Below are 23,834 nucleotides of genomic sequence, written 5' to 3' on the forward strand. Positions count from 1 at the left end.
TTGACACGACAAATGGACATTGTTTAAATTTTTTTCTACGTATGCAACCCGTAGGTGGAACCAAAAAGTTATTTTGGCGGCTTTTACAAGTTGAAAAGCACGTAAAATGTTTCTGGAAGAAGCTATCTGTTGTAACATAGACGATCTTTGGTTACGCCCAGCGCAGGCGCAGGAGCGCAAGGGCTGCTGGTACTCGGCTGTCATGGCTCCGAACATAAACAGAAAGCTCTGATTAACGACACATTCTGTCCCAGTATTTAGCCAAATTAACCACAGCTACATTTTAAGTGTAATTACCCGCCGAAGAAAGAAGTGACAGGTACTTTACAAGGTTCAAGTAGCTACAGAGTCTCTTACATTTACTTTATTTCCCCTTAATGTTTAGTGTTTATGCTAGCTAGCTAGCTGCTATCCTCAAAAGCATGACAGCGTGATACTCGTGTTTTCCCTCTTGGCTGCCACACAAACCTCAAGACAACAACTACAGCAACAAGTGTTAAGAAATTGTCCAAAACAAATGTCTGTTTCACAGGGAATAACATGTCCGGGGGAAACAAAGCCATTGAGTTACAGCTTCAGATGCGGCACAATGCGGAGGACATGCACAGCTTCATGAAGGAGCTGGAGAGCTGGGAGACCGACATAAAGAAGAAGGACGAGGAGCTGAAGACGGGAGGACTTCAGGAGGTCCAGGTTTGTCCCTGCTGCAGACATCCATCCATCTCAGGGACAGGTAATGCACTGGATGATCTTCAGGTGTCAGCAGCTTGTTGTCTCTGTGTTATAGAAGAAGCTCCCACCTGTGCGCAACAAAGACTACAAAACAAAGATGAGGGAAAAGAAGAAGAAGAAGAAGAAGGAGCCGACAGGCAATGGAGATGCAAAGGGAGACGAGTCCCACGAAGCCTCAAGGATAAAAGCATACGACTACCGATCATGGGACAAGTTCGATGTGGTAGCTAATGCATTCTTGTCAAATATATGTAACGTGATTGAAGTAGTTGACTGAAGATTGATTGCTTCTGTGCTCGCAGGACAAGGCTCTGTCGGAGATGGATAAGGAGGAAAGTCCTGCAGAGTCAAACGAGTCAGACTCTGAGGAAGTTGATCGAGAGAAAGCGCTGGCCGAGAAAGAAAAGGTAGATACCGTATGAGAAGTGCTCCAAAAAAAGAGAGGAAGAAAGAGTCTTTCCTTAAAGCAGATTATGCTTTTATTTTCAGGGTAACACTTTTTTCAAAGACGGGAAGTACGACGAAGCCATTGAGTGTTACACCAGAGGGATGGATGCAGATCCTTACAACCCTGTGCTTCCAACAAACCGAGCCACCTCCTTCTTCAGACTCAAAAAGTAAACAGCACCGATCGTTTGGCTGCTGTGTTGCATCTTTTTAAGTATTTTTCAATAAATGTGACATTAAGGTGGATGTGTATGCTGTTTTACTGTGTTGTTCCCATGTAAATCATTGAGACGTTGTTCTGTGCAGGTATGCTGTGGCAGAGTCCGACTGCAACTTGGCGATAGCTCTGGACAGCAACTATTTCAAAGCGTATGCACGAAGAGGAGCAGCACGGTTTGCACTGGAGAAATATGAATCCGCGTTAGAAGGTGACAATCCTTTAAATGAATTAGATTGTCTGTTTGAACTTAAAAGCGCAGAGATAACAACACGGATTTGTCTGTGAACAGATTATGAGATAGTTCTCAAGCTTGACCCTGGGAACTTGGAAGCACAGAATGAAATGAAAAAAATCAAAGAGGTGAGTATGAAATGATCATTCTGGGGTGATTTCGCAACTCTTCTTCTCTTTTATTTACTCCCTTTATGTGACTGGTTTTAGATCCTCGGACATCAGACACCGGCCATCACGAGCGAAGCCACACAGCCGCAGGAGGCTCCCACAGAGGACCCCAAGCAGCAGAGACTGATGGAGGAGCAGCAGAGACTGATGGAGGAGCAACAGAGACGACAGGAAGCGGTTATACAGAAGGACAGAGTAAGCTTTGCTGTTGTTTAACGCTTTTCTCAGCTCAAGTGTGAGAGGCTTTTGTCATTTTGTATTATGTCCCTTTCTGTTAACAGAATCCCATAGTGTGTGGTAATTAAGCAAACATACTCACTCATGTATTATAAGTTTATTATTCGTCATGCAGCAGTTTACTGCATATCAATTAAGTACAATTAAGTACAAATACTACACTTTTTACCCAAACATTTGAGATCAGACAAAAAGGTGTTTTCAATTATTTACTAGAGATAAGTTTCAGCCCTGTTTGGCACACAGGGACATTTTCAGTGGTGATGTTTTCTGAATGTGCCTTTCAGGGGAATGCATATTTCAAAGAGGGGAAGTATGAAGCAGCTGTTGAGTGCTACAGCAGAGGCATGGAGGCGGATAGCATGAACGTCTTACTGCCCGCCAACAGAGCCATGGCCTTCCTCAAGCTGGAGAAGTAAGCACCAACATTTATTTCACCAGCAAATTTTTTTTTTCAAAGTGAAAATGCTCTCTGCTAGAAGAAGATTAAAAAATTACATTTTCTGTTTGCTGCAGGTACAAGGAGGCAGAGGAGGACTGCACCAAAGCCATTTCTCTGGACAGTACTTACTCCAAGGCTCTCGCCCGTCGTGCCACAGCCAGGGTGGCTTTAGGGAAACTGCAGGAGGCCAAACAAGGTGCTGTGCAGAACAACACTGTCCTCCAAAGGCATACAGCAGCAACTACATTTAGTCTGTTTTTAACACCTGGAAGACTAAAATCACATATCTATCTGTATTCTTCTAGATGATCTGTGCTTCTGTAGTTGCTTTCATTTTCATCCTTACTTATGTTATCGTATTTTAAGCCAGTTCACAGTTATGGCTCAAGTTACGTGTAGTTGGGTTCAATTCTAAACAAACTAACTAAACATGCAAATGTTCAACTAGAGTTGTCTTACATTGTGTGTGTGTGTGTGCGTGTGTGTGTGTGTGTGTGTTACAGATTTCCAGGAGGTGTTGAAACTAGAACCAGGGAACAAACAAGCCCTGAATGAGCTCCAGAAACTCCAGATTGTAAGTTTCAGAATCTTATTATTGGTTCAATTAAGCACTGTTTAAATGATAAATACATGGATGGTAAAGACCCTAAGTTGAAAACATAAAGAGCAGTGTTACTGTTAAAATACAATTCTGCTTTACAAACATATATTTTAAACCTATTTTTACCCTGAACTTTGCATTCTTTGCTGATGGTTGTTAGTAGAGGAATAAACTTGCTCTCAGTCACTATGGCAACACTACTGTGTTTTAAGTGCCTCTGGCAGTAAGAATTGACATAAGTGATTAAATTTCAATCTGATGTACAAATGACTAATGGACACGTCAGACTTTATTAGCGTTGATCTTCTACAGACTTGACTCCTCTCTTCTTAATGTGATTGTGTTGTGTCAGGATGAGGGTTCCAGCGGCCTTCTACGAACAGCAGACAGCATGCAGAGGAGAACAGTCCAGCCCATAGACAAACCAACACATCTGCAGTCATCTGTGAGCTGTCATTTCTAAATTTATAATTATACTTTTCCCTCATTGCAGAAGTCTTTTTTGGTGAAAAAACTGCCTCTGAATACTGACACCATGGTGTGTGCAGGGTCTAAAATCCAATAATGATGAACTGATTTTCCTTCCTATCCAGTATGAACATAAAATAGGTCTTAAATTGCTTTCATAATGTTCTTAAATTTAACTCTAACTGAAACCTGCAGAAACTGGCAACAGTAAAGGCAGTTTGTTCCTCATTAGTTTACACAGTACACAGCATCACAAATTGCATTAAACAGAATTCTTTTGTTTTTTTGGACAGTTTGTCTGAGAAAATAAGCGATTTGAGACATAACTTTGGGCTCAAGGAAGTTGAGATACAAATTATCTTCCATGCTTCTTTAATGTTTACATGCTGTAACATTATTTGTCCAGCAGATGGCATGATAGACAGTATACATAAATTGAAAGTCTGGATTCTGTAACCTTCATCTAGTAGTGTCTTTAATAGAATTCAATTCAGTATTTTATTTTGAAAGAGTTTTTTAATAAACTGTGTCATTGACTTAACATCTAATGCTCTCCAGAAACCACTGAGGAGGATTGATATTGAGGAAGTGAGTGGAAAGGTGTCAGTGTCTGAAGTGGACTCAGGTGGGTCCAAGTCCTTCGTCCAGGAAGTGGAGAGGGAGGCTGAGGACGAGACCTCTCCACTGTCGACATCACCCAGTGCCAAGATGATCAAGATCGAAGAGATAGCGGAAGTCCCTTCACACTCATCTGACGGGTTAGCGGCTCTACCTCTTCTATTTCCTTTGTTTTCTGTGTGATTGTGACACACCTTCAAAGCACTAAATGCTGCATTATGTCGTGGAATGTGGTATCGACTATTACCACCGAGTTCTGTTTCTGTTTCCCAGAGTTCCCTCGAGCAGACAGACCGAACAACCAGTGCAGCAGGAAATCGCTCATCCTCCGGAACCATCAACCAGCCCTTCCCCGCCAGTCATAGACCTTCCTCCTCCGCCCACCAACAGCTTCCAGCTGGAGGCCGACCTCCGCAAGATCGGAAAGCAGCCTGAAGTGATTTACAGATATCTGAGGGTGAGCTGCGGGTGTATGGTGATTTGCTGATGACAAGATCACATTTGTGTGTTCATAATTCTATACAGTAGGGCTGCAACTAACTATTATTTTCATTATCAATTCACCTGTTGATCATTTACTTGATTTATTAATTAGTTGTTTGGTCCGTAATGTCAGAAAAAACTGATCAATATTTTTCATTTTTTTCTGACATTACGTACAAACAACTAATTAATAAATCACGTAAATGATCAACCCAAAGCCCATGGGGGGGTCCTCAAATGTCTTGTTTTGTCCACAGTCCAAAGACATTAAGTTTACTGTCACAAAGGACTAAAGAAAATAATAATAAATAATATAGAAAGAAAATATTCAGATTTGAGTAGATGAAATCTTCCAAAATTTGGATATTTTTTTCTTTAAAAATGACTTCAAATGATTAATGAATTATCAAAGCAGTTGGCAATTAATTTAATAGTTGACGACCAATCGCTGCAGCTCTCGACATTCTCATTGCCACTGTCAGCCTGGTCTGATCTCTATAGATGTCATTTGAATGTGGCTTTACATTTGACAAAATACAGTCTCTGCGATGAATTGGATGAACAAATAAGACTTGATGCTGAACACAACCTAAAGATCAAGATCACTCTGCATTGTTTTATTTTAACTGAAGCTCTCAGCCTTGTTTTTGTTCTCGTCCTGAAGCAAATCAAGCCCGACGCGTACGTAAACATTTTCCACCACTCCCTTGAACCTGACATTCTCAACCAGATCCTGAGGATTCTGCATTGTTTCTATATCAAGTGAGTTTTATGAGGCACTCAGAAATAAATAATCTAGAAGCGAACTGGTTTACATGTGTAGTATTGTACTGTACATTAACGTCAGTCTTGTGCAGGAATGAAGCCCCCACCACCACGCTGGAGATCCTCAAGAGTCTAGCAAGTGTGAGACGCTTCGACATGGCTGTCATGTTCATGTCGTCCCCGGAGAAGAAAGGTTGAGTGTCTTTGATGTACTGTTGCAGATGACTCATACTTTTCACCCACACTGTCCATCACACTGATTACTGCTTTTCTTTTCCCCCAGTGCTTAAAGAAGTGTTTGACTTCCTCCACCAAGCTGAGCTGGAAGGATCAGCTGTCACAGCCTTGCAGAAGAAGTACGGACTGTGAGGCTTGGATTTGAGGCAAAGCTATAGATTTTAAATTTGTGCTGCATTGTTTTCAAAGCCAACAGAACAATGTAGATATATTCTAATACTGAATAAACTTTCATAAAAATTCACTTTCTCTAATTTGGACTGCTGTATTATGGCCCTTTATCTGTGGAATAGGATGCCATCTTCTTCCTCTATTCATGATGGTGCTTTTATTGAAAGTTGGGAGTTGGAAATTTACACATTTTAAATTGTAATTCTGATGCCTTTTAGTGTTCAAGCTCATAAAAACACGTATTTCCAGTGTAGAATCCTGTTCCCTGTGCAACAGCTAATGTCATCATTGATACTCTCTGTATTTAACCATTTACTGCACAGCTGTTTCTATCAATCTATTAGCATGCATTCTGAGAAATAGTTGTATAGTCTATAAGTGTAGGATTATGCACATCCAATGTATTTGGGCTCAGATGCTGCATAAAGGCAAACTATAGAGACGGTGGAAAAGGACCTGTATGCTGAAATCAGCTGAAATTGACACTTGAAGCTCAGATTGCAGCAGATATTTTACTTGGATACTCTGGGATCATAAATGTATCGTCGAGTTAAAATAGATTCAGACGTTCTATGAGAGGGAATTGTGAATTTCCGACTTTCCAATTAATCTTGAATGCAAGGTAAAGCTATGGATCGGTCTCTGTGAGCACTCCGCCCTGTTTGAATCTTCCTCCCGTTCTCAAGTAAATCCTGATGCTGCATTGGCTAAACCGGGTTAGACTATATAGCGATGGAGGTGTTCAGTTGGAGTCACAAGTGTTACTCTGAACTAGAAATAAAATTGTATTTTGCCATTCGTGTGTGTGTGTGTGTGTGCTGTTGTTGAGTCAGTAACTACAGTAGGTCAAATCTTTTCTAACTCTGCATTGTGTGTTCTAAAATGTGTCAGATGGGTGGTGAATCAACACTGTAATCGGTAAACGCACAGTAGGTCATTGTTTATTAAGTATAATAGTGCATATTGTTTGGCAAGAGAAATGGGAATACATCATGAAAAGAAAATGACTAGCCTAGTGTAATTAAACCCCAAAACGTATTACTCAAGCACACAATCCATAAGTCCTTTCTCCATACCTGTCTAATCTTGTTCAGGGTCACAAAGAGGTTGGAACCTGTCCCAGAATGCATTGTGATAAAGACAGGGAAACACCCTGTTCAGGTTGCCAATTCCATCACAGTCAGCATACACTGTGCTTGAGCAAATATACCCTTACACATACAGTAAGTGTCATTAATAAAAGATTACCAAAGTATATATCTTTGTGCTCCGCTCTGCGCAGAGTGTTCGCAGATCAGGAGAATGTAGTTTGCATGTAGAGTACAGTTCTTCCAGTGTCTCAACATCCACACCAGTGAGGATCTGCAGAGAGAAGCACATAAATTAGAACGGACAGCAGCTACGAGCTTCGTCTAAATTCGCTTAAACCTCCAACAACAGCCTACCTGAGACACTGAGCGTCTCATAGGCCGTTGCCGTCTCCCTGGTGTATGTGTTCTCAGCCTGGCAGCTGATGGACTCTTTGGAAACATGGCGGTTCACCGTGATGTCAATGGCACTACCCTTGATGGTTTTTCCAGACACGGTCCATGTGAACGTGCAGGAAGGAACGCATTCAGCTGAGCACGTAAAGCTCGCCGTGACCCCGATCTCGAGGGTGTCTGGTCCTGAAATGATCACGTTCAGTGGTCCATCTGCAAGAGAAGGGACACAAATAAAAGCCAAAAGTCTTTTTGATTTTTCTTTGTAGTCAGAAAGGCTATGCAGTTAGAAATAGATTTGGTTGTTGTTAAAAAAAACATGAGCTCAAATTAAATTTGTTTTATCATTACTTGCTATTTGCAGCGTTGTTTCATCATTCATTGACAATCCTGTGTAAGGGTTGACTGCCGTGCAGGTCAGGTTCATTGCTGGTTGTGCTTCCTCAAACTGCAAGGTCAGCTCCGGGCCCTCAGAGGTCATGTTACCCCAGGTCCAGGTTAACTTGCATGCCGGGTAGCAGTTGGAACCGCACTGGAAATCATACTGTGTTCCCACAGTCAATATATTTGATCCTTCGAGCACAATACTAGTTGGCCCATCTGTGGTTGGAGGTAGAACCGAAAGACAGACAGACCTCTTTAAAAGTTGCATTCATTTACAGTATGATTTTTTAAAATCCAACAAGGAGAAATCTTTTGTCAATAAAACGTTATATGTAAAGTTATTCAGACATTTTAGTTATTGCATGCATTCATTGTTATTGGAATAGGCCATTTTGTTGTATTTTCATGTACAACGTTAGCAAGGAAAAGTCGGCAAAGCCTGACCTTCATCACCTTTGAATGTATGTCGTTTCCAGCAACTTGACACCTAATTCCCCAGATCCACTTTGTTTGAACTTTTCAAAGAGAACCACTAAGAAGTAAAGTAAGTTTAGGACTTGGGACTTGATTTAGGACTCGATTGCAAAGACTTGAGACGTACTTGGGACTTTCAAAACAACTTGCTCCCACCTCTGGTGGCCTTGGGCCTTGCTTAAGCAGACCTCCATATATATTATATATTATATAGTTTATGAAGAAGCAGAAAACATATCTTGATCTCTTTTGTAGCCACTTAATCTCTCCAGCGCTTCACACAATGACAACTTGGTCCACGTCTCTAACATATTGGACACCACTGTCTCACTCCATAATGAGATGACTGCGATGACGCCAGTATACTCACAGATTACTTGCATGTTGTAGCTAACCGACTGGATGGGGGTGTCACCGTCTTTCACCACACATTGGTATAAACCTGAATCTGACCACAGGAGATCACTGAAGGTCATTGTGGTGTTGTCAGGGGAGAAATTCAGTCCTTCAGATGCTGGCATTGGACGTTTGTTCTTCAGCCATGTAATGGACACTGGGTTCTGAGAGCCGACACACTGCAGGGAGAAAGAGTTGCCTGCCAGTGGCGCGGCTTGAGAGGTGGGACGCACCGAGATGGGGTCTGTGCAGAGAGAACATTCAAAACACCAAGCATGGACATGAAAGACATGATGTGATTAGTTTCTTGTACCTGATACCGTGTTTTATTCAAAAATAAGGTGGTAGCAATATCACACTCACCGGAGACAGTGAGGTTCTTAGTGGCGGTGATAGTGGTGTGAGATATGGTGTTTGTTGCCTCACAGATCAGAGGCTCAATCTTAGCATAGTCGCTAAAAGTAATCTCCAGGTGACTAGTGAACTTTGGCTTGTCCCCCTGGTTCAGGATGGGTATCTGGACTACGCTACCCTGGAAAGTCTTCCCCATGTACTTCCATATGAAGTCACAGGATGGGATGCATGTGGCAAAGCACAGGAACGTGTACTGTTTTCCCATCACCACTTTACTGTCACCAGTGATGCTAATGTCAGATGAACCTAAAGGAGGAGATATGAAAGAGACATTTTAATGTATTGTTTTGTTTTACAGATGCATTTTACAGTCTTCATCAGCAACTTGAACTGGCTCAGGAGTTTACTTGTTTTATTTCTGTGATAAAACCACTAATTCTAGGTAAAGTAAGCTAACATTAGCTAACTTTTCATTTGTAAAAGGAAGATTGTGTTATTTCTTCTTTCAATTCAATTTCAAAAAATTGTATAAATCAGGCTTTAATCCAGTTGAAAATTGAATTGCTGTAAAGTTATATAAATTATAGCATAATGGTAATTAAGACACAGAAATGCAATCCAAATGTAATTAGAGGTGACTTACAAAAGCATCTAATGACAATGTAATATGCAAATAATCCAGTTACATAAATTTGAATCAAACAATGCATTTCTCACTGACTTCATTCATGTATAGCAAAACTTTAACAGCAGTCACACGCAGGTTTCTTACGCAGTATACCCAGTGGGGTATATTGCATGAGAGAAATATTGATTTTCTTTTTAACGTTTGTTGCTTTATGTTAAACTTATTTATTGTTCATTCTCATTAGAGGTTAAGTTCTTTCACATACTTGCCACCCACAGAAACAGAGTCGTAGAGATGTAGAGGTGTGAGACGGTGTCCTGAGCCTCACACAGCAGAGTTTCAGAGTCGACGGTGCTCGTAGGTGGAGTGACAGAAATTGTGTTGCCTTGCGAGGTACTGAACACCTCCTCATCAATGATAACGCTCCATGAGTAGCTGCAGGAAGGGTAGCAGTCAGCTGAGCAGGTAAAGACGGATTCAGCACCAAAGGTGAGCATGGGTGGCCCGCTGAGCTTTATGTTCGATGGTCCAGCTGAAAGGTTTGTAAGTAGATTTGGTTGAAGGACATGATGCTGAAGGAACTCATGCATTTTAATTCACTTTGGTTCTTCCTACCCGTCACTTGCAGCGTCTTGTGGACTGAGGCTGACTTCCCCGTGGCGGGATTGACCACTGTGCAGGTCAGGATCTGTGTGGGAATTCTGTGCAGAAGCTGTAGGCTCAGCTCAGGCCCCTGAGAGGTCACGTTCCCCCTGGTCCAGCTGTAGTGGCAGTCTGGGAAGCAATTGGACGTGCACTGGAACCCATAGAGGATTCCCACTGTCACTAACCCGACCCCATAGATCTCCACTGAGGATGGCCCATCTGATAATTTAAAAAAAAAAAATGTTTCATTAGAAAGTATTCAACTTGTGAGGAAATTGTAACCTGTGAAAGAAGACTATGACATTCAGCACAATGCGAGAATCAGAAAAGAGCAAATAAAGTTTGCTTTGGTGCAGTTTTTAAACATTTGATGTCAGTAATTCAGACTCAGAATTAAAAGGATCTTACATGAGGTTTCCCCCACGGCTCCACCCTGCTCCTTTTCACTGGCAGAAAAACCTTGGATAAGATGAAAAGAGAATACATTAACATCGTTCATTTTCTGGTTGCAACACTGCAAGCCAAAACAAATCTAATCTAAATAATTACATTTTAAAAAATCATGTAATTTTTGCAGCATGCATTTTTCAGAATTGATAATTCTGCTGAAATGCTGGTTGATGCCAGCACATGATGACTCAGCTGGGCAGCCTCTTACCTGCCAGGCAGGAGAGCAGCAGCGGCAGCAGCAGACGGGCTGAGAGATGAACCATGGTGCTGCAGACAGTCTATCAACACTTCTATAACCATCCACACTCTTATAACGCATTGGAAACAAAGGCCTTGCCCACTGTTATCGCACACTACACACAAAACACAGACAAATGAGCCAGTGTTCCTGGCAAAGGAGTGCAACATGTTGGTTATCAGCTGGGTTTATTCTCTGCAGAGGGTGTGCGTACAAGCAGCCGACGAGTTGTGTGGTTTTGTCTTCTGTTGGTTGCGTTTGTTTCTTTTGTACCTGCAGTGATAATCCAGGTCAGATAATGTGGCTCCCTCTGCTTTCATATCTGCCCGTGGTTGCAGATGTAAAGATTCTGAACTCAATTTATCACAGCATCTTGATAGAATACAACTGCAGCTGTCTCTGGAGCTGGGGCTGATATGTTTTGGTGTTTACTTTGTGGTTCTGTTAATGTAATTATCTTTTATTAATGCCTGTACTGTATGTTATCACTGTGGGAAGTCTAACCTACATTACTCGTGATTTTGATGTAAAAGTTCTTGCGTGTTGTCACCTTAATTTAAAGTGTAATAAGCACTCTTCCTTGTTCTTCTCAACCACTAAGAAATACATTTACTTTGCTGATGCCACAGCATTGATATCTGTTGGCATTTGGGGGCATTGTGTGAGCTTTAGATTTCACATTTTTGGTTCCTTTTGGCTCAACTGGATTTTCTGGACAGGATGTAAGACATGAAATATATGGAGAAATTATTAACTAATAATTATTATTAGTAGTAATTATTATTAATAATAATAATAATAAGTCACCTAAACCTGCAATAAATGATTTTTACTCCATTTGTGGACAGCAGAAACAAACATTAAACATCTCAAGCTGCTGAATCAGAACGGTCCAAAGTGGGCTTCCCAAACCACGGCCTCTAAGGGTTAAAGTTTGGGCCCCTCTGATCTAAATACCCCTCTATGTTCACTAGCTAGTCACTGACTGTGTCTGTCTGCTGTTGGTGCTGGGCTGGTAGTTAACAGTTGGTTTATAGAGCTTTATCACAGAGAACAGCTGTCTGCTTCGTCTGAAAACAACGCTGTAAGAGGGAAAGGTTAATTTTTTATTTTCTTATTACTTAAATGTTTACGGTGGAAAGAAATGATTGCACTCAGGAAGTGACACGGCTGATCCAGTGCATGTCCACTGAATGCACACCTGCCCTCTAAGTTATACATAATAATAATAATAATAGTTGCATTAACTATGATTTTATTTCCTATTTAGAGACAAAACTTTGTCTAGTGACTCCCAAACTGTGCCTCGGGGTCTCTCACAATTACAATTACTGTCACAATGAGAACAAAGTAGTGCCAGTGATGTAGGTGTACAATAAACCTAGAATTAAATCTCTGCTGTTGGTGTGGTTTACAGTCCATCTTTTGTAGATCAAAGAGAAAGTACTAGCCACAGTGAAGTACTTCTTAGAGTGTTTGTCAGTGGACTGATAGGAACCCTGGGTGGGTCCTTTAACTGTCAATGCTGTTTGCCAATGTAAGATTACAGCAAAGGTACCTGAAGCGTGGGGAATGTTGAATTTAAATTACATATGAGTAAGACACTTTCTAACCTCATGCCCTAAATATAAAATCTTGAGACAAAAACACTTCCCAAACATTTCCCAAATATACCCCGAATTCAAATTTATATCAGACACACAGAAACTCCCCTATTTACTGGGAGAAATGCCAAAAAGTCAAATTATTGCAGCAAAATATGTCTCCTCATGCCACGAACTGAGGACAACCAGTGGAAACTCAGATAAATGTATAAAATAATTGATTGTTGTTGTTTTTTTGTTGTTGTTTTGTAAAACACACACACACACACACACACACAACACACACACACACACACACGTTTACAGGTTTATCTATTTTATTTTAATTTTAATATATTTTAATATTTAATAAATAATTTGTTATTACTGTTATATTGACAACATACTACTTGTTTTAACTGTTGACTGTTACTTTACTACTGTTTTAATGCCATTTTTAGTTGACACAAACTGATTGATTGATTCATTGTAATTAATTCCTTATTGACTGAGATTGATTGATTGGGACTGTGATTGTGATTGAGTCAATCATAGTTACAGTATTACCAACAGTATAGATTATAATTAATTTATTGTAAATATTGTTTTCCTTTATTGTTATTATTATTATTTTTAATTCCAAACGCTTGCTTTGGCAATATGTACAGCGTTACGTCATGCCAATAAAGCCATTTGAATTATAGGATTAACATGGAGGAGTTATTTAATACAGATCTGAGTGCTGTACCAACACCCTCCAGCCTGCAGGTGGAGCTTAGGCTGAATCAAGGCTATCAGATCAATTTGAGTTCCAGAGTAGTTTAAAGCCCTACACACACACATTTTGTCGCACTTTTAAGAGTGATGCTAACTACAGCTTTATGTTTTTTATTAGTTCATTGGGATTAGTGACCTCTGATTATTTCCAGCACAGCCCCACCCAACAACCTGAGCAGAGGTCTATTAGCAAAAACCTGCGTCTAAAGCTTCTACACTGACATACTGGATTTATTTAAGATTTTATTACAAGTGTGAGATGGAGTGTTTGGTCACTTGAGAAAAAGAGTCTTGAGGTAAAAGTCATCAGTGCGTTTTATTTATCTACAGGCATAAAATGTTTAATATTTCAGATGTATCAATGCAGAAGAATCGTACAAATATCCTAACAAGTCAACAAATTCTGACATTACATGTGCACACTCCCTGCTGCTTCAATTGCTTCTCTGCGTCTCTCGCTAGAAAGTGCAAACAGGGTTCAACCCACTGTCAACATACAGACTGTTGGAAAGGAATAATATGCAGTGTGAGATCACAGGTACATGAGTCATTAGTTCTCCATAATTCAACCACCTTTCTTCATCACAGAGTCATTCACAGGATGTAGAAAGACCTGACAGACGGAGACAAAGACAGAGAGACAAGGGGGGAAAGGCTTTTTATGATGGAACAAGTGCAATAAGTCAATACCTGCAATTACAGCTAAAACAGTTAGACCAAATTATAAGAAATCAAACTTAAAAAAAATCTACAAATAACAATATTAGTAAATGTGTAATAATAAAAACCCTTACAATTATGAAAAACATTTAAAAAGCAACCAAAAAAAGAAGATTGTCCCATGCTACAGTAGATGATCCTCTGTAAGTGTCACCTGTTTGCAGTGGGATCACAGTGTGAATGCAGCAGAAACGATGAAGGCCAGCAGCAGCACAGCTGAAGTCTCTCCAGGACGAGTGGACAGGCTGCGATCTGACCCTGAACACAAGTAAATGGATGTCCAACAACAGCAGACGGTGTTAATATGCTGTAAGATTATGTAAATTAAACTCTTTTATGGCTTATCTACCTGTTATTTGTATAGTTTTTGAGGCTGTTGCTGTCTTCCTCGAAGCAGTGTTTTGGGCCTCACACTTGAGGGTGACAGATTTAAATGGATGATCCACTGTCATCTCAATCACATTGCCCCTCACAGTCTGACTGTCCACAGACGACACGTAGCGACAAGAGGGCAGACATTCAGCAGTACACACAAACTTGTACTTTTTGGACATTTCTATTACATCAGCGCCTTTGATCTGAATCTCTGATGGACCAGCTGAAACAGAGATAGCAAGCACAGATCATTGCTCAGAAAAAGCTTGTAAACTGTATTTTATTTAAAAATGCTAATATAATAGATTATTTTATATGGTGTGTTGTCTTTAAATGTGATAACTGGTTCCAAAGTGCAAACCATCGACATCAAGGTTGTTGTTTTTTTTGGAAAACTTGATATATTTGCAAATGACAGTTCAGTTTTGTGTAAAAGTTTTAAAGTGATCTAATGCTTATTCATGAAGCCATACTGGAGGTTAAGCAATGTTGGGGAGCAACTGCTAGTTGTGTTTCTAAGTGTACAAATTGTCTGTCTCAGCAACAACATTGTTAACTTCATCATTTCGTACCTGATTAAGTGTAGGTGTTAGCTGATTAGCTAACTTATAACTGGTCGTCCAATTAATTCACAAATTAAAGGAATCATTTTACATTTTGGGAAATGCAGTTATTTGATTTCTTGCCGAGAGATTGATACCACTCTCATGTTTATACGATCAATATGAAGCTACAGCCAGCAGCTGGTTGGCTTGTCTAATATGTGTGAAAACCAAAGTGTAAACAGTCTTGTTGACACCTTGCCTGACGACCAGCCGAGACTCTAGGAAGTCACTGCTCCCAGCCAAGAAATAGGCCGGGACATAACCCCCCATAAAACCACAACATGTCGTTCTTTCACTTTTTTTTTTGTCAAAATTTAAAAAAGATATAACATACAGAGCGAGCTTTTGAGATTTTTGTGGGCCAATGTAGTTATCTTTTGACAGACGCAGGCGGCTAGCTGTTTCTAAGCTAAGCTAACTATCTCCTAGCTGTAGCTTCATATTTATCAAACAGACATGAGGGTGTATACATTTTCTCATCTAACACTTGGCAAGAAAGTCTGTAAGTGTGTTTTCAAAAAGTCAAAACTATTCAAAAATGTCTTTAACTCTTAAAACTAGGACCTTCAGGACCTTTCACCCCACTATACATGTAGTGAAACTCTTCACTTACATATCACAGCTATGTTTCGAGTAGCGGCGACAAACAGCCCGGACACACTGTTGGTGGCTTTGCAGATGAGGATTTTAGAGTTGTCCATCTCTCGAGGAGTGACCGAAATAACATTCCCTTGACCACTAATCCATGGACCTTTATCTATCTTCCAGGCATAGGTACAAGATGGCCGACAGTAGGCGTGACAGCTGTAGGTGTGGCTCACTGCCGGATTCATCAACTCAGGGCCTGTGATGGAAACGTTGGCAGGTCCAGCTAAGGGAAAGACATTCACAAAGCACCCTAGTTGTGATTATAGGTCAATTATTCTAAAAGCCATGGTCCAAAGTTTCCGTGCACCAATGCTAACGATATCTATCTGTTTAACAACTATCACTTACCTAACACTTGCAGTTTCTTTGTAGTTGTGGCAGTCAGCTTTGTTTCGTCATCTGTGGCTGTACATGTCACTGTTAAGGCCTCCGCCCAACTGTTAACAGTGAAGGCTAACACATTGCCCTGACCCTGGGCGCTCTGTCCGTCCAAAGACATAGAATAGGTACATTCGGGGCAGTTGGCAGCACATTCGATGCTGCTCGGCACACCCACAGTCACATAATCCGGACCGAAAATTGTACAGTTGAATTTCTGATCCTCTGAAAATGAACAGAACAGAATAACCACTACGATGTATCTGGATGAGCAGCTTTAATATAGGTTTTATTGTCTATTTGAATGACAAATCACTTACCTATATCATCATCATCTAGTTCAGGGGTCTCTCCATCTGTAGACAGTACTGTCTGAAGGCCTACACAGTCAATTAAAACATATTCCATTGTTATCTAAAACCCAGATACTGTTAAGCATTAAAGTTTAATACTATTTTAATTAACAAGGCTATGTAGCTTTAACATTTTACAAGAAATAAGAAACAAGTTTAAATAATTTAATTAATTTAGTTAAATTCACCTTTGCAGTTTATATTCATACATGGTCTAGCATGACCAGCACAATTTTGGCTAATGTTAGCTCTGTGTAACAGACATTAATGAGTCAGTTTGCTAACTTAATAACCTTTTTGTGCTAGCTTTAAAGTATCTTTTTTGCATTATCCCATTGTAACTGCTGTAATTGCTTTAGCAAATGTTAAGTTTGCAATAACCTATATATTATTATACAACAAGTATTATCATCAAAATATTCATATATATAAAACTAGTGCTCATTTTGCAGCAAAGTACCCGTTGAGTGTGTAATATTATTATTCGATTATTTTCACTAAATGTGTGCGTAGCATTTTACAGTTGTAGCTGGTTGAGGTGGAGCTAACTGTAACTATTTTAGGCCTATATAGTGTTCTGTTGTTTAATCTATAACAATGCTTCATATTTTAAAAGCTGTTCTTTTTTGTATGTAAAATCTTCATCTGAAAAAAAACTTTTAACTATAGCATTCGAGTAAAAGTACAATATACTTCTGAAAGGTATCGAACTAGAAGCATAAAGTAACTTGAAAAACTCAAGTAAAATAAAAGTATAGCTAAATTGCAATGTAGTGCATGATCTATCACATTTATAATATACACAAAGTGAGGACTTTTCCTAGTAAAGATACAGTAAAAAAGGTTTTCCCAACAGCCATTAAAATGGAAGCACTCCCACACTGTGCCAAAGGACCATATTCTCACAACTATAATCTGAGTCAGCCACTGGTATTTTTATCAAGAGGAAAATCCTTATATTACCTGCCACAAACAGCAGCAACAAAAGCCTGCTGAGATGTGAGTGTCCTCCATTCTGTTTAGATATGTAGGTATTATCCATTGTCCCGTAAGACCCTGAAGTGTACAGCCACGAGGAAATAGACAGCTGGAACTGCATAGCCAGTCAGTCAACATCAGCAGGCAAACAGCTCTTATCGGAGAGAGTTGGGAAGAAACATATCTGCCTTCTTAGTCACTCTAATGGAAAATCCATTGCTTTTTATTTATGACAGATCAAAGTCAGAAGAGTATGACTTATATTGGTTGACAAATAACCAATTTCGATCTATTTACTGGTGAATCTTGGGTATGTTTTCCAGATGGGAGTCCATGGAAAAGCTCAGTTGTTCAGCTAAAGTGGAGGATTAGCAGCGCTCTTTTGTTTAGACGTCTAGTTTAGGGAGTGTTTTGGAGATTGTATGATGGTGTAATGGTTGGGAGACTGGCCCAAATAGGGAAATGTCACAGGTCTGGTCACTTTAAAGGGGAATATGTCCCAAACAAATCAGGATTTCATATTGGAAAGCACACGTACACAAAATGTAACATGGTATCACTAGTACTCAGAGTAAACACCTAAAATAAAATATGAGAATTAATCCTTTTTTGTCAAGTTGAAGGGTTCTGTGTTTCATTTACAGCTGGAAATTGTGTGAAGGAACCACAGTGGTTCATATGATGTGTGTGACAACATTATTCACTTCTGCATTCCCAGCATTCACCTTGGTTCTGTACAATAGGTGACCTCGCCCTTAGTTCCAGAAATACGTCCATTATCAGAATAAATGATCAAAATGTAAACAGACAGAAAAAACTGCTACTTAATGGATACACTAACTTTAAGGAAGCAGTAGCAGTTAGCATGAATTTAAACATGTCTAATAAATAACGGACAAAATAATCTGGCCCACAAAGAGAATGACAGCTGAGCCTCTGAACAATTGAGCAAATCACATTTATTGAAAGAAAAATATCCATTATTCCTACACAAACACAACAAAGTCAACAAGAAAATACTATTTTGGGTGCAAGTGTTTATGTGTGAGCGTGTGCAATTTGGAGTTTGAGAAAGTGTGCAGAGGTATGTGTGTACAGTGTGTATACGAGTGTGCTCTTAAAGTGACGTCTCTCTGGAGTCCCTGGGCGGCCTGAAGGTCAGTATCTCTGTGAAAGTGTGACCTGCACAAAGACAAAAGAGGAGATTATGCATCTGCCATTCTACATCATGTCCGTGTCCTATTTTCAGATCAAAGTTCAACCTGTTTCTCTCCTGTTGTAGGACACCGATAGAAAATGGAACCTTCCATGTGTTGTCAAGTGTTAAAAGAAGCATCAAGTAAGATCTTCAGTGACCTCCTCTGGCAAACAGCAGGTACTGTAACAACCAGCTACATAACTCTCTCCCCTCTTGTCCATCTGAATTTTACTAATTTGCCTGAAAATTAATAACACTAAATGCCCCTTAAAGGAAAATAAAGCTGTAATAGATTTTTTGGTCATTTGGGGGTCGATGCAACAAGCTGTAAACACAACACTGACCTTCTGTCATCTTTTAAAACTGATATGGCAAACGTGTTAGAAAACCACATCCAGCTAAAAAGGAACAAATTAGCATTCATTTTAAGTTGTGTTTGACAATATAAGTCCAATATTAACTCTCCTTTTAGTTCTGTTTTGTTTCCACCAACTCCTATGGGAAATATTGGCTCTTTAGCAACTAAACGCTCCACTATGTTCACTAGCTAGCTGCTAACTTTGTCTGTCTGCTATTTGGTGGTCAGGTAGTGTTAAATGGGTTTGTCAGGGCCTTTTTCACAATAAACAGCTGCTGCAGCTGGAAACAGAGGGTTGTGAGAGTGAACCACAACAGTAAAGCTGCAGATCTTGACACCAAAGCAATGAGCTGAAAGAGGTTCAAATGATCCAGAACTGAGAGGAACTGCAGAATTTGGTGCTAATTTTCTGCAGGTTTGTCACTACAAGCGACACCTTTCATAATACATGTAGTCTCTTGACCTATTGTTGATATAAAAATATTGATGAATGCAGCTTTAAATCTAAATTGGCCTCTCCACTCTCTCTTACGTTTCCACTGGTCCAGCGGCAGATCAGTGTTGTCCATGGTCTGATCATAAGGCAGCGCTTCAGTCTCCTCGTCTGCATCTCTGTACTCGCTGAAGAAGGGCAGGTCAAGTGCCTCTGAGGCGCTCACCCTCTGCTCAGGGTCCAGAAGCAGCATCTTTTCCAAGACACACACTGCTGTTGTTGCAGAAACATATCAAGGTCAGCATGACAGAGTTAAGTGCACCACCATCTTGGTATACTGGGGACCAGAGATCTCTACGTACCACTTGAGCTAGCTTTGGAGAAAATTGAGTGCAAATCTTTTTTTGGCACTTTTGGCAGACTTCTGATGTAGTTTTTGGCCTTTCAAAAGAAGAAGTGGAGAGAAGGTTGACACATTCTTAAAGGGTAACTTCCTCACACAGTGTGGCAAACAACAAGCAATGGTTCTGCAATATTGAAGTACTTTTAAATACATTTAAATGAAAAATAATGCATTATAAACATAATTAAACAAAAGAAAATCACCTTAAAGTGTTATTCCACCCAAAACATATATGAAGCATAGTCTCACTATGTTCTTAACAGTCCTTGGTTCTTCCAAATATGGCTACTACATCTGTGTTGTCTTTTTGAGTTTTCAGGGAGCAAACTACACAACCACCTTTCAACTTTACGGCCAGTGAATGTTTCATACAGATTTTGCATTGAGTGTATCTTTATCATGTGAGTCTAACGCTGGAGTATGACTTACATCTTGGCTTTGTAGCTTCACAATGAAGTCAGCAGCTGGGGTTCCTGTAATCTTCATGATTTCTCTGAGCTGGTCCAGATCTGACAGCAGCTATGGTTAAGTATAATCTGTTGCATGTATTTTTACCGTTTAAATATGAGCTTTCTATATAGTCTATAATGCTAGTGTGATCAACGTGACAATAACATACAGTAGACACTGGGAAACGGGCATTTAAATGATTTTCATTACTAAGGATGGATTTCATTGTTAGTTTAGAAGGACAGCTACCCAGGATAAGAAGCGGACTCGTTTTTTCATGATTTCGACACATTGTAAGACAGCTACATCTTGCAGGTTGTCTTGCAGGACAAAACCAAGCAGCGTTGACCACAGTTAAGGATACGATCATTTCCTTTGAACAGTGGTTTTCCCAGCAGCATCTCTGCCATAATACAACCTGCCGACCAGATATCCACTGCAAAAGAGAGCAAACGTCAACTTCCTCGTCAAATCTGGGTTATGAAATAGGTCTCTTTACCTTTTTCTGCACCCCTGTTCACACAAACTACTGTGCGGAATGATGGTTTACCAGTTTGTGTGTAGTGCATCCAGTTGAGGATGACCTCAGGCGCTCGGTACCAGCGTGTCACGACATAGCCGGTCATTTCTGCGTCAGCCTGCCGCGCCAGGCCAAAATCGAGTATCTGAAGAAATAGTAGAAATTGAAATGACATGAAATGTGTAGATGTATGGGATGATCACATTAAAACAGCTTTGTGTAAAGTTGGTTTACCTTTAGCTCACAGTCCGGGTTAATGGCTAAATTGCCAGGTTTAAGGTCCTGTGGGATACAGAAATGTTAGACGGAGGAGATAATAGTTACACATTCAGTGATATGAGTCATTAGAAGACATTTGTTTGTATTTTTTTTTCATGTTTTGAGGTTTTTGGCTTCCTAAGACACACTTATGTGTATATGGGCACTTTGGATTCCTGAACTTTGACTGGAAGGCTGCTGCCTCTTCCAGGGCTAGCAACAATGAGCAACATCCAGCCATTCAGTATGAACATAACATATTTTGAATATTGGTTCATACAATTTCTACTGGTACTAAAGTGGGTAAATTCAAAGAGAGATGTATGGACATGTGAGACATTTCAGTAACAAACTAACAAACAGACAGCGTATCATTCTGTCTTGGTTTCAGAAAACTCCCTGTGTGGGAATCAGGATGAATGGGATTGAGTGTGAAAAAGAGCAAGAGCCCCACCCCCAAAGCTTATAGTCTGAAAGGTCAAAGTTCACGCACCCTGTGGATGATCCCTGCAGAGTGGATGTACTGAGGAGAGAGGAGATACAGACAACATCAGCAACTTCAGCTCAGCTCTCAGAAACAAGCATTTGACCCTCACTTTGTACTGTAATTATCAACAATGGTGAGTGATGGTACAAACTGTAATCACATTACTTTTTAAGTAAACTAAGACTTAATTTACACTCATGTTCACCACTCTAACAGATTGTCATATGATGCATATATATGCGTTGGTTGTCACCTTGAGTCCTTTCAGCATCTGATAGACGAGGAACTGCACTCTGTCTTCTGTTAATCGCTCCAGCTTCATCAGCTTGCTGAGGTCAGTCCCCATGAACGGCATCACCAGGTAACTGCGGACAAGAGAAGACGAGTCGAGTTTCCAGTGGAAAAAACATTTGATTTTATAATCAGCATTCAGGAATGGACGGAAACTTACAAGTCACGTAAGCGGTCCAATGAGATTTCAGCAGTAAAAACATCCAGGAGCCCAATTACCTGATCAGAAGAAATAAAAACAAACAAAAAATCTTTATTAAGACTGACCCCTAAAACTTCTCTTTCAATTTCAGCTTTGAAACACATATCCCTCCTTTCTTTTGCCTGAGGAGAGTGTTCTTACATTCTCATGCCTCATGTGTTTGAGGAGTCGCAGCTCTCTGTAGGCCCTTTTGGCGAAAAGTTTGGACTGGAAGGGTCGGTGAAGTTTCTTGATGGCCACCTGCGCCCCCGCCCGGCGGTCCCATGCTGAGCTGAAACAGACAGACACAAAGGTATATTATATATTATGTGACAAATCCAATTTTTGGAGCAAAACTTTAATCAATGTCTATGTTTAACATGTCCAGAAGGAAATCCACAGGTGTAATTATTAACATGCGGGACATGTAAATGGAACAGTGCCTCATTAATTCTATTAATTACACCCCAGCCTTCCCTGCTATGACAAGTCACGATGTCTGCTGTGACAAAAAGGTCTGTATGTGATTGAAGACAAAGTAGTGGTGCGTTCTATACACTTAACTCGGGGTCTTTGACTTCTTCCAACAATGAGACTGGGGGTTGGTTTTCTTTGTTGACCCTCATCCACACAACACAATGCAATGAGAGGCCCTGCAGAGCCAGCTGTGGAGGAACTACTGACCAAAATACCCCACACAAGCAGAACTGTTGCTGCAGGAATATTAAAGTATACTCAAGTAGAGGTAAAAGTACTGGTGTAAATATCTACTTGAGTAAAATAAAGTGAAACTGGCTCATTGTTATTGTTATAAAATATCCAGACAGGGTACTTTTTATTTTTAGTTTACTGGATGCAAATGAAAACAAAGAGTATTGGTTGCTTTCCCAGATACTATTGCACTTAAGAGTTTATCTACTTCCACACTGTACTTGCAACTATTTATATAGATGGAGAGGTGGTTTCGGGTGAGAATGCATTTGATTTGAATTTGAATGTGATCACATAGTCCGGCCTGTCTCCCAATCAGCTGATAACACAAATCCAATCACTCCTTCTCTGAGCCGTAAAGCTGACATTTTCCTCCTGAACTTACCACACAGTCCCGTACGCTCCTGTCCCGACCTGCTTCAGGTCCCGGTACCTCTCCGGAACCTCCCACACGGTTCTGTTTACCTCCTGCCGGGAGAACCCCGTCCTTGAGCGCACAGCCATACCCTACCGACTAGACACGGCTGGATGTGGGTCCCCTCGACTCTCGGGTCCGGTCCGCTGCGTCCTCATATGTGAACAAAGTGAGTTTTTATTGTAAAACGCACCCAAGACGCGCAGTCGGTAGCGCAGAGAAGAGTTTGTTGGGGCGCAAATTCCTCCAGCTGAAGCAGCGACCACTTGTGCGCGTCGCAGTTACACCCCCAACACACACAAACACACACACACACACACACACACACACACACACACACACACACACACACACACATTGTTACTCGTGGTTTCTGGTCGCCCAGGGCAGTCTATGGGTGTGTCTACAATGTGCGGGGGAAGCCCCCAAAACATCTGCCCATCCTAAGGTTATACCCCTATAATACTCTTAGAATACTTATAATAATGTTTCTGTAATGTCCCTGCAGAGGAGGCAAGCTCACCTGAGTCTTCAAATGACTGGTGATCATAAAAGGCCATAAAAAAATCTGCTTATAGAAGCCTCATCTAATTTTGATCAATTATATAATATTTTCTAACTAAATATATATTTTTTATTTTTTTACTTTTATTATTAGTTACAGAGTAAAATTGGAAAAAAAATGTTTTAGTGTTGTTGTATTTCTATAGCCTATATATATTGATCTTATTTATCTTCAGTGTAGGTTTTTTTTAACTGTCCTTTGGTGTCATTATAATGTTATATACCATACCATGTTATATTATATATATTATACTATTCCATATCATACTAAGCTT

The 23,834-nt window shown here is 40.2% G+C and overlaps 4 protein-coding genes across 5 annotated transcripts; 1 reads left to right on the forward strand and 3 right to left on the reverse strand.

The window, feature by feature from the left end:
• The first annotated feature begins 167 nt into the window (after nt 1-167).
• rpap3 (RNA polymerase II associated protein 3) lies at nt 168-6,619 on the forward strand. 2 transcript variants are annotated; one of them, XM_051392840.1, is made up of 17 exons: nt 168-319; nt 533-693; nt 788-955; nt 1,035-1,139; nt 1,222-1,349; nt 1,486-1,607; nt 1,689-1,759; nt 1,841-1,996; nt 2,326-2,453; nt 2,555-2,676; nt 2,984-3,054; nt 3,434-3,526; nt 4,108-4,307; nt 4,441-4,624; nt 5,315-5,412; nt 5,508-5,608; nt 5,699-6,619. In XM_051392840.1, the coding sequence occupies exons 2-17, from the start codon at nt 541-543 to the stop codon at nt 5,782-5,784; spliced, it is 1,986 nt and encodes a 661-aa protein (XP_051248800.1). In that variant the 5' UTR covers nt 168-319; nt 533-540; the 3' UTR covers nt 5,785-6,619. The 2 variants fall into 2 exon arrangements, with proteins under 2 accessions (XP_051248800.1, XP_051248799.1); XM_051392839.1 differs by having other exon boundaries at nt 172-693.
• Nucleotides 6,620-6,737: 118 nt separating this feature from the next.
• On the reverse strand, nt 6,738-10,996 carry LOC127359118 (hemicentin-1-like). Its single transcript, XM_051392841.1, has 9 exons — nt 10,844-10,996; nt 10,594-10,644; nt 10,156-10,404; nt 9,806-10,072; nt 8,922-9,218; nt 8,533-8,802; nt 7,656-7,904; nt 7,269-7,517; nt 6,738-7,185 (listed from the first exon to the last, which is right to left on the reverse strand). The coding sequence occupies exons 1-9, from the start codon at nt 10,896-10,898 to the stop codon at nt 7,163-7,165; spliced, it is 1,710 nt and encodes a 569-aa protein (XP_051248801.1). The 5' UTR covers nt 10,899-10,996; the 3' UTR covers nt 6,738-7,162.
• Nucleotides 10,997-13,530: 2,534 nt separating this feature from the next.
• On the reverse strand, nt 13,531-17,682 carry LOC127358947 (uncharacterized). The gene is made up of 7 exons (XM_051392537.1): nt 17,276-17,682; nt 16,280-16,339; nt 15,930-16,184; nt 15,547-15,804; nt 14,303-14,551; nt 14,108-14,211; nt 13,531-13,846 (listed from the first exon to the last, which is right to left on the reverse strand). The coding sequence occupies exons 1-6, from the start codon at nt 17,409-17,411 to the stop codon at nt 14,123-14,125; spliced, it is 1,047 nt and encodes a 348-aa protein (XP_051248497.1). The 5' UTR covers nt 17,412-17,682; the 3' UTR covers nt 13,531-13,846; nt 14,108-14,122.
• A 547-nt stretch (nt 17,683-18,229) lies between these two features.
• On the reverse strand, nt 18,230-23,320 carry mapk12b (mitogen-activated protein kinase 12b). The gene is made up of 12 exons (XM_051392638.1): nt 22,966-23,320; nt 22,032-22,161; nt 21,849-21,907; nt 21,651-21,762; nt 21,404-21,433; nt 20,887-20,934; nt 20,683-20,797; nt 20,497-20,568; nt 20,112-20,191; nt 19,642-19,720; nt 19,379-19,552; nt 18,230-18,472 (listed from the first exon to the last, which is right to left on the reverse strand). Exons 1-12 carry the CDS (start codon nt 23,082-23,084, stop codon nt 18,408-18,410), a joined length of 1,083 nt encoding a protein of 360 aa, XP_051248598.1. The 5' UTR covers nt 23,085-23,320; the 3' UTR covers nt 18,230-18,407.
• Nucleotides 23,321-23,834: the final 514 nt, after the last annotated feature.

This window comes from Dicentrarchus labrax, unplaced genomic scaffold, assembly GCF_905237075.1.
Source record: "Dicentrarchus labrax unplaced genomic scaffold, dlabrax2021, whole genome shotgun sequence".
Taxonomy (NCBI): Eukaryota; Metazoa; Chordata; class Actinopteri; family Moronidae; genus Dicentrarchus; species Dicentrarchus labrax.

What these genes read in the sequence shown, in the direction of transcription:
- rpap3 (XM_051392840.1), top strand. Translation starts at nt 541, where the DNA reads ATGTCCGGGGGAAACAAAGCCATTGAGTTACAGCTTCAGATGCGGCAC. An exon ending in CGGTTATACAGAAGGACAGA is followed by an intron (nt 1,997 to 2,325) that starts GTAAGCTTTGCT and finishes TGTGCCTTTCAG; the next exon opens with GGGAATGCATATTTCAAAGA. An exon ending in TGATTTACAGATATCTGAGG is followed by an intron (nt 4,625 to 5,314) that starts GTGAGCTGCGGG and finishes CTCGTCCTGAAG; the next exon opens with CAAATCAAGCCCGACGCGTA.
- LOC127359118 (XM_051392841.1), bottom strand. Translation starts at nt 10,898, where the DNA reads ATGGTTCATCTCTCAGCCCGTCTGCTGCTGCCGCTGCTGCTCTCCTGC. An exon ending in GCTGCTCTCCTGCCTGGCAG is followed by an intron (nt 10,645 to 10,843) that starts GTAAGAGGCTGC and finishes ATCTTATCCAAG; the next exon opens with GTTTTTCTGCCAGTGAAAAG. An exon ending in TGAGACGCTCAGTGTCTCAG is followed by an intron (nt 7,186 to 7,268) that starts GTAGGCTGTTGT and finishes TTCTCTCTGCAG; the next exon opens with ATCCTCACTGGTGTGGATGT.
- LOC127358947 (XM_051392537.1), bottom strand. Translation starts at nt 17,411, where the DNA reads ATGCAGTTCCAGCTGTCTATTTCCTCGTGGCTGTACACTTCAGGGTCT. An exon ending in ACTAGATGATGATGATATAG is followed by an intron (nt 16,185 to 16,279) that starts GTAAGTGATTTG and finishes GTTCATTTTCAG; the next exon opens with AGGATCAGAAATTCAACTGT. An exon ending in TCGAAACATAGCTGTGATAT is followed by an intron (nt 14,552 to 15,546) that starts GTAAGTGAAGAG and finishes TCTCTGTTTCAG; the next exon opens with CTGGTCCATCAGAGATTCAG.
- mapk12b (XM_051392638.1), bottom strand. Translation starts at nt 23,084, where the DNA reads ATGGCTGTGCGCTCAAGGACGGGGTTCTCCCGGCAGGAGGTAAACAGA. An exon ending in AGATGCTGAAAGGACTCAAG is followed by an intron (nt 21,434 to 21,650) that starts GTGACAACCAAC and finishes CTCTCTCCTCAG; the next exon opens with TACATCCACTCTGCAGGGAT. An exon ending in GCCGCTGGACCAGTGGAAAC is followed by an intron (nt 18,473 to 19,378) that starts GTAAGAGAGAGT and finishes GTCTTTGTGCAG; the next exon opens with GTCACACTTTCACAGAGATA.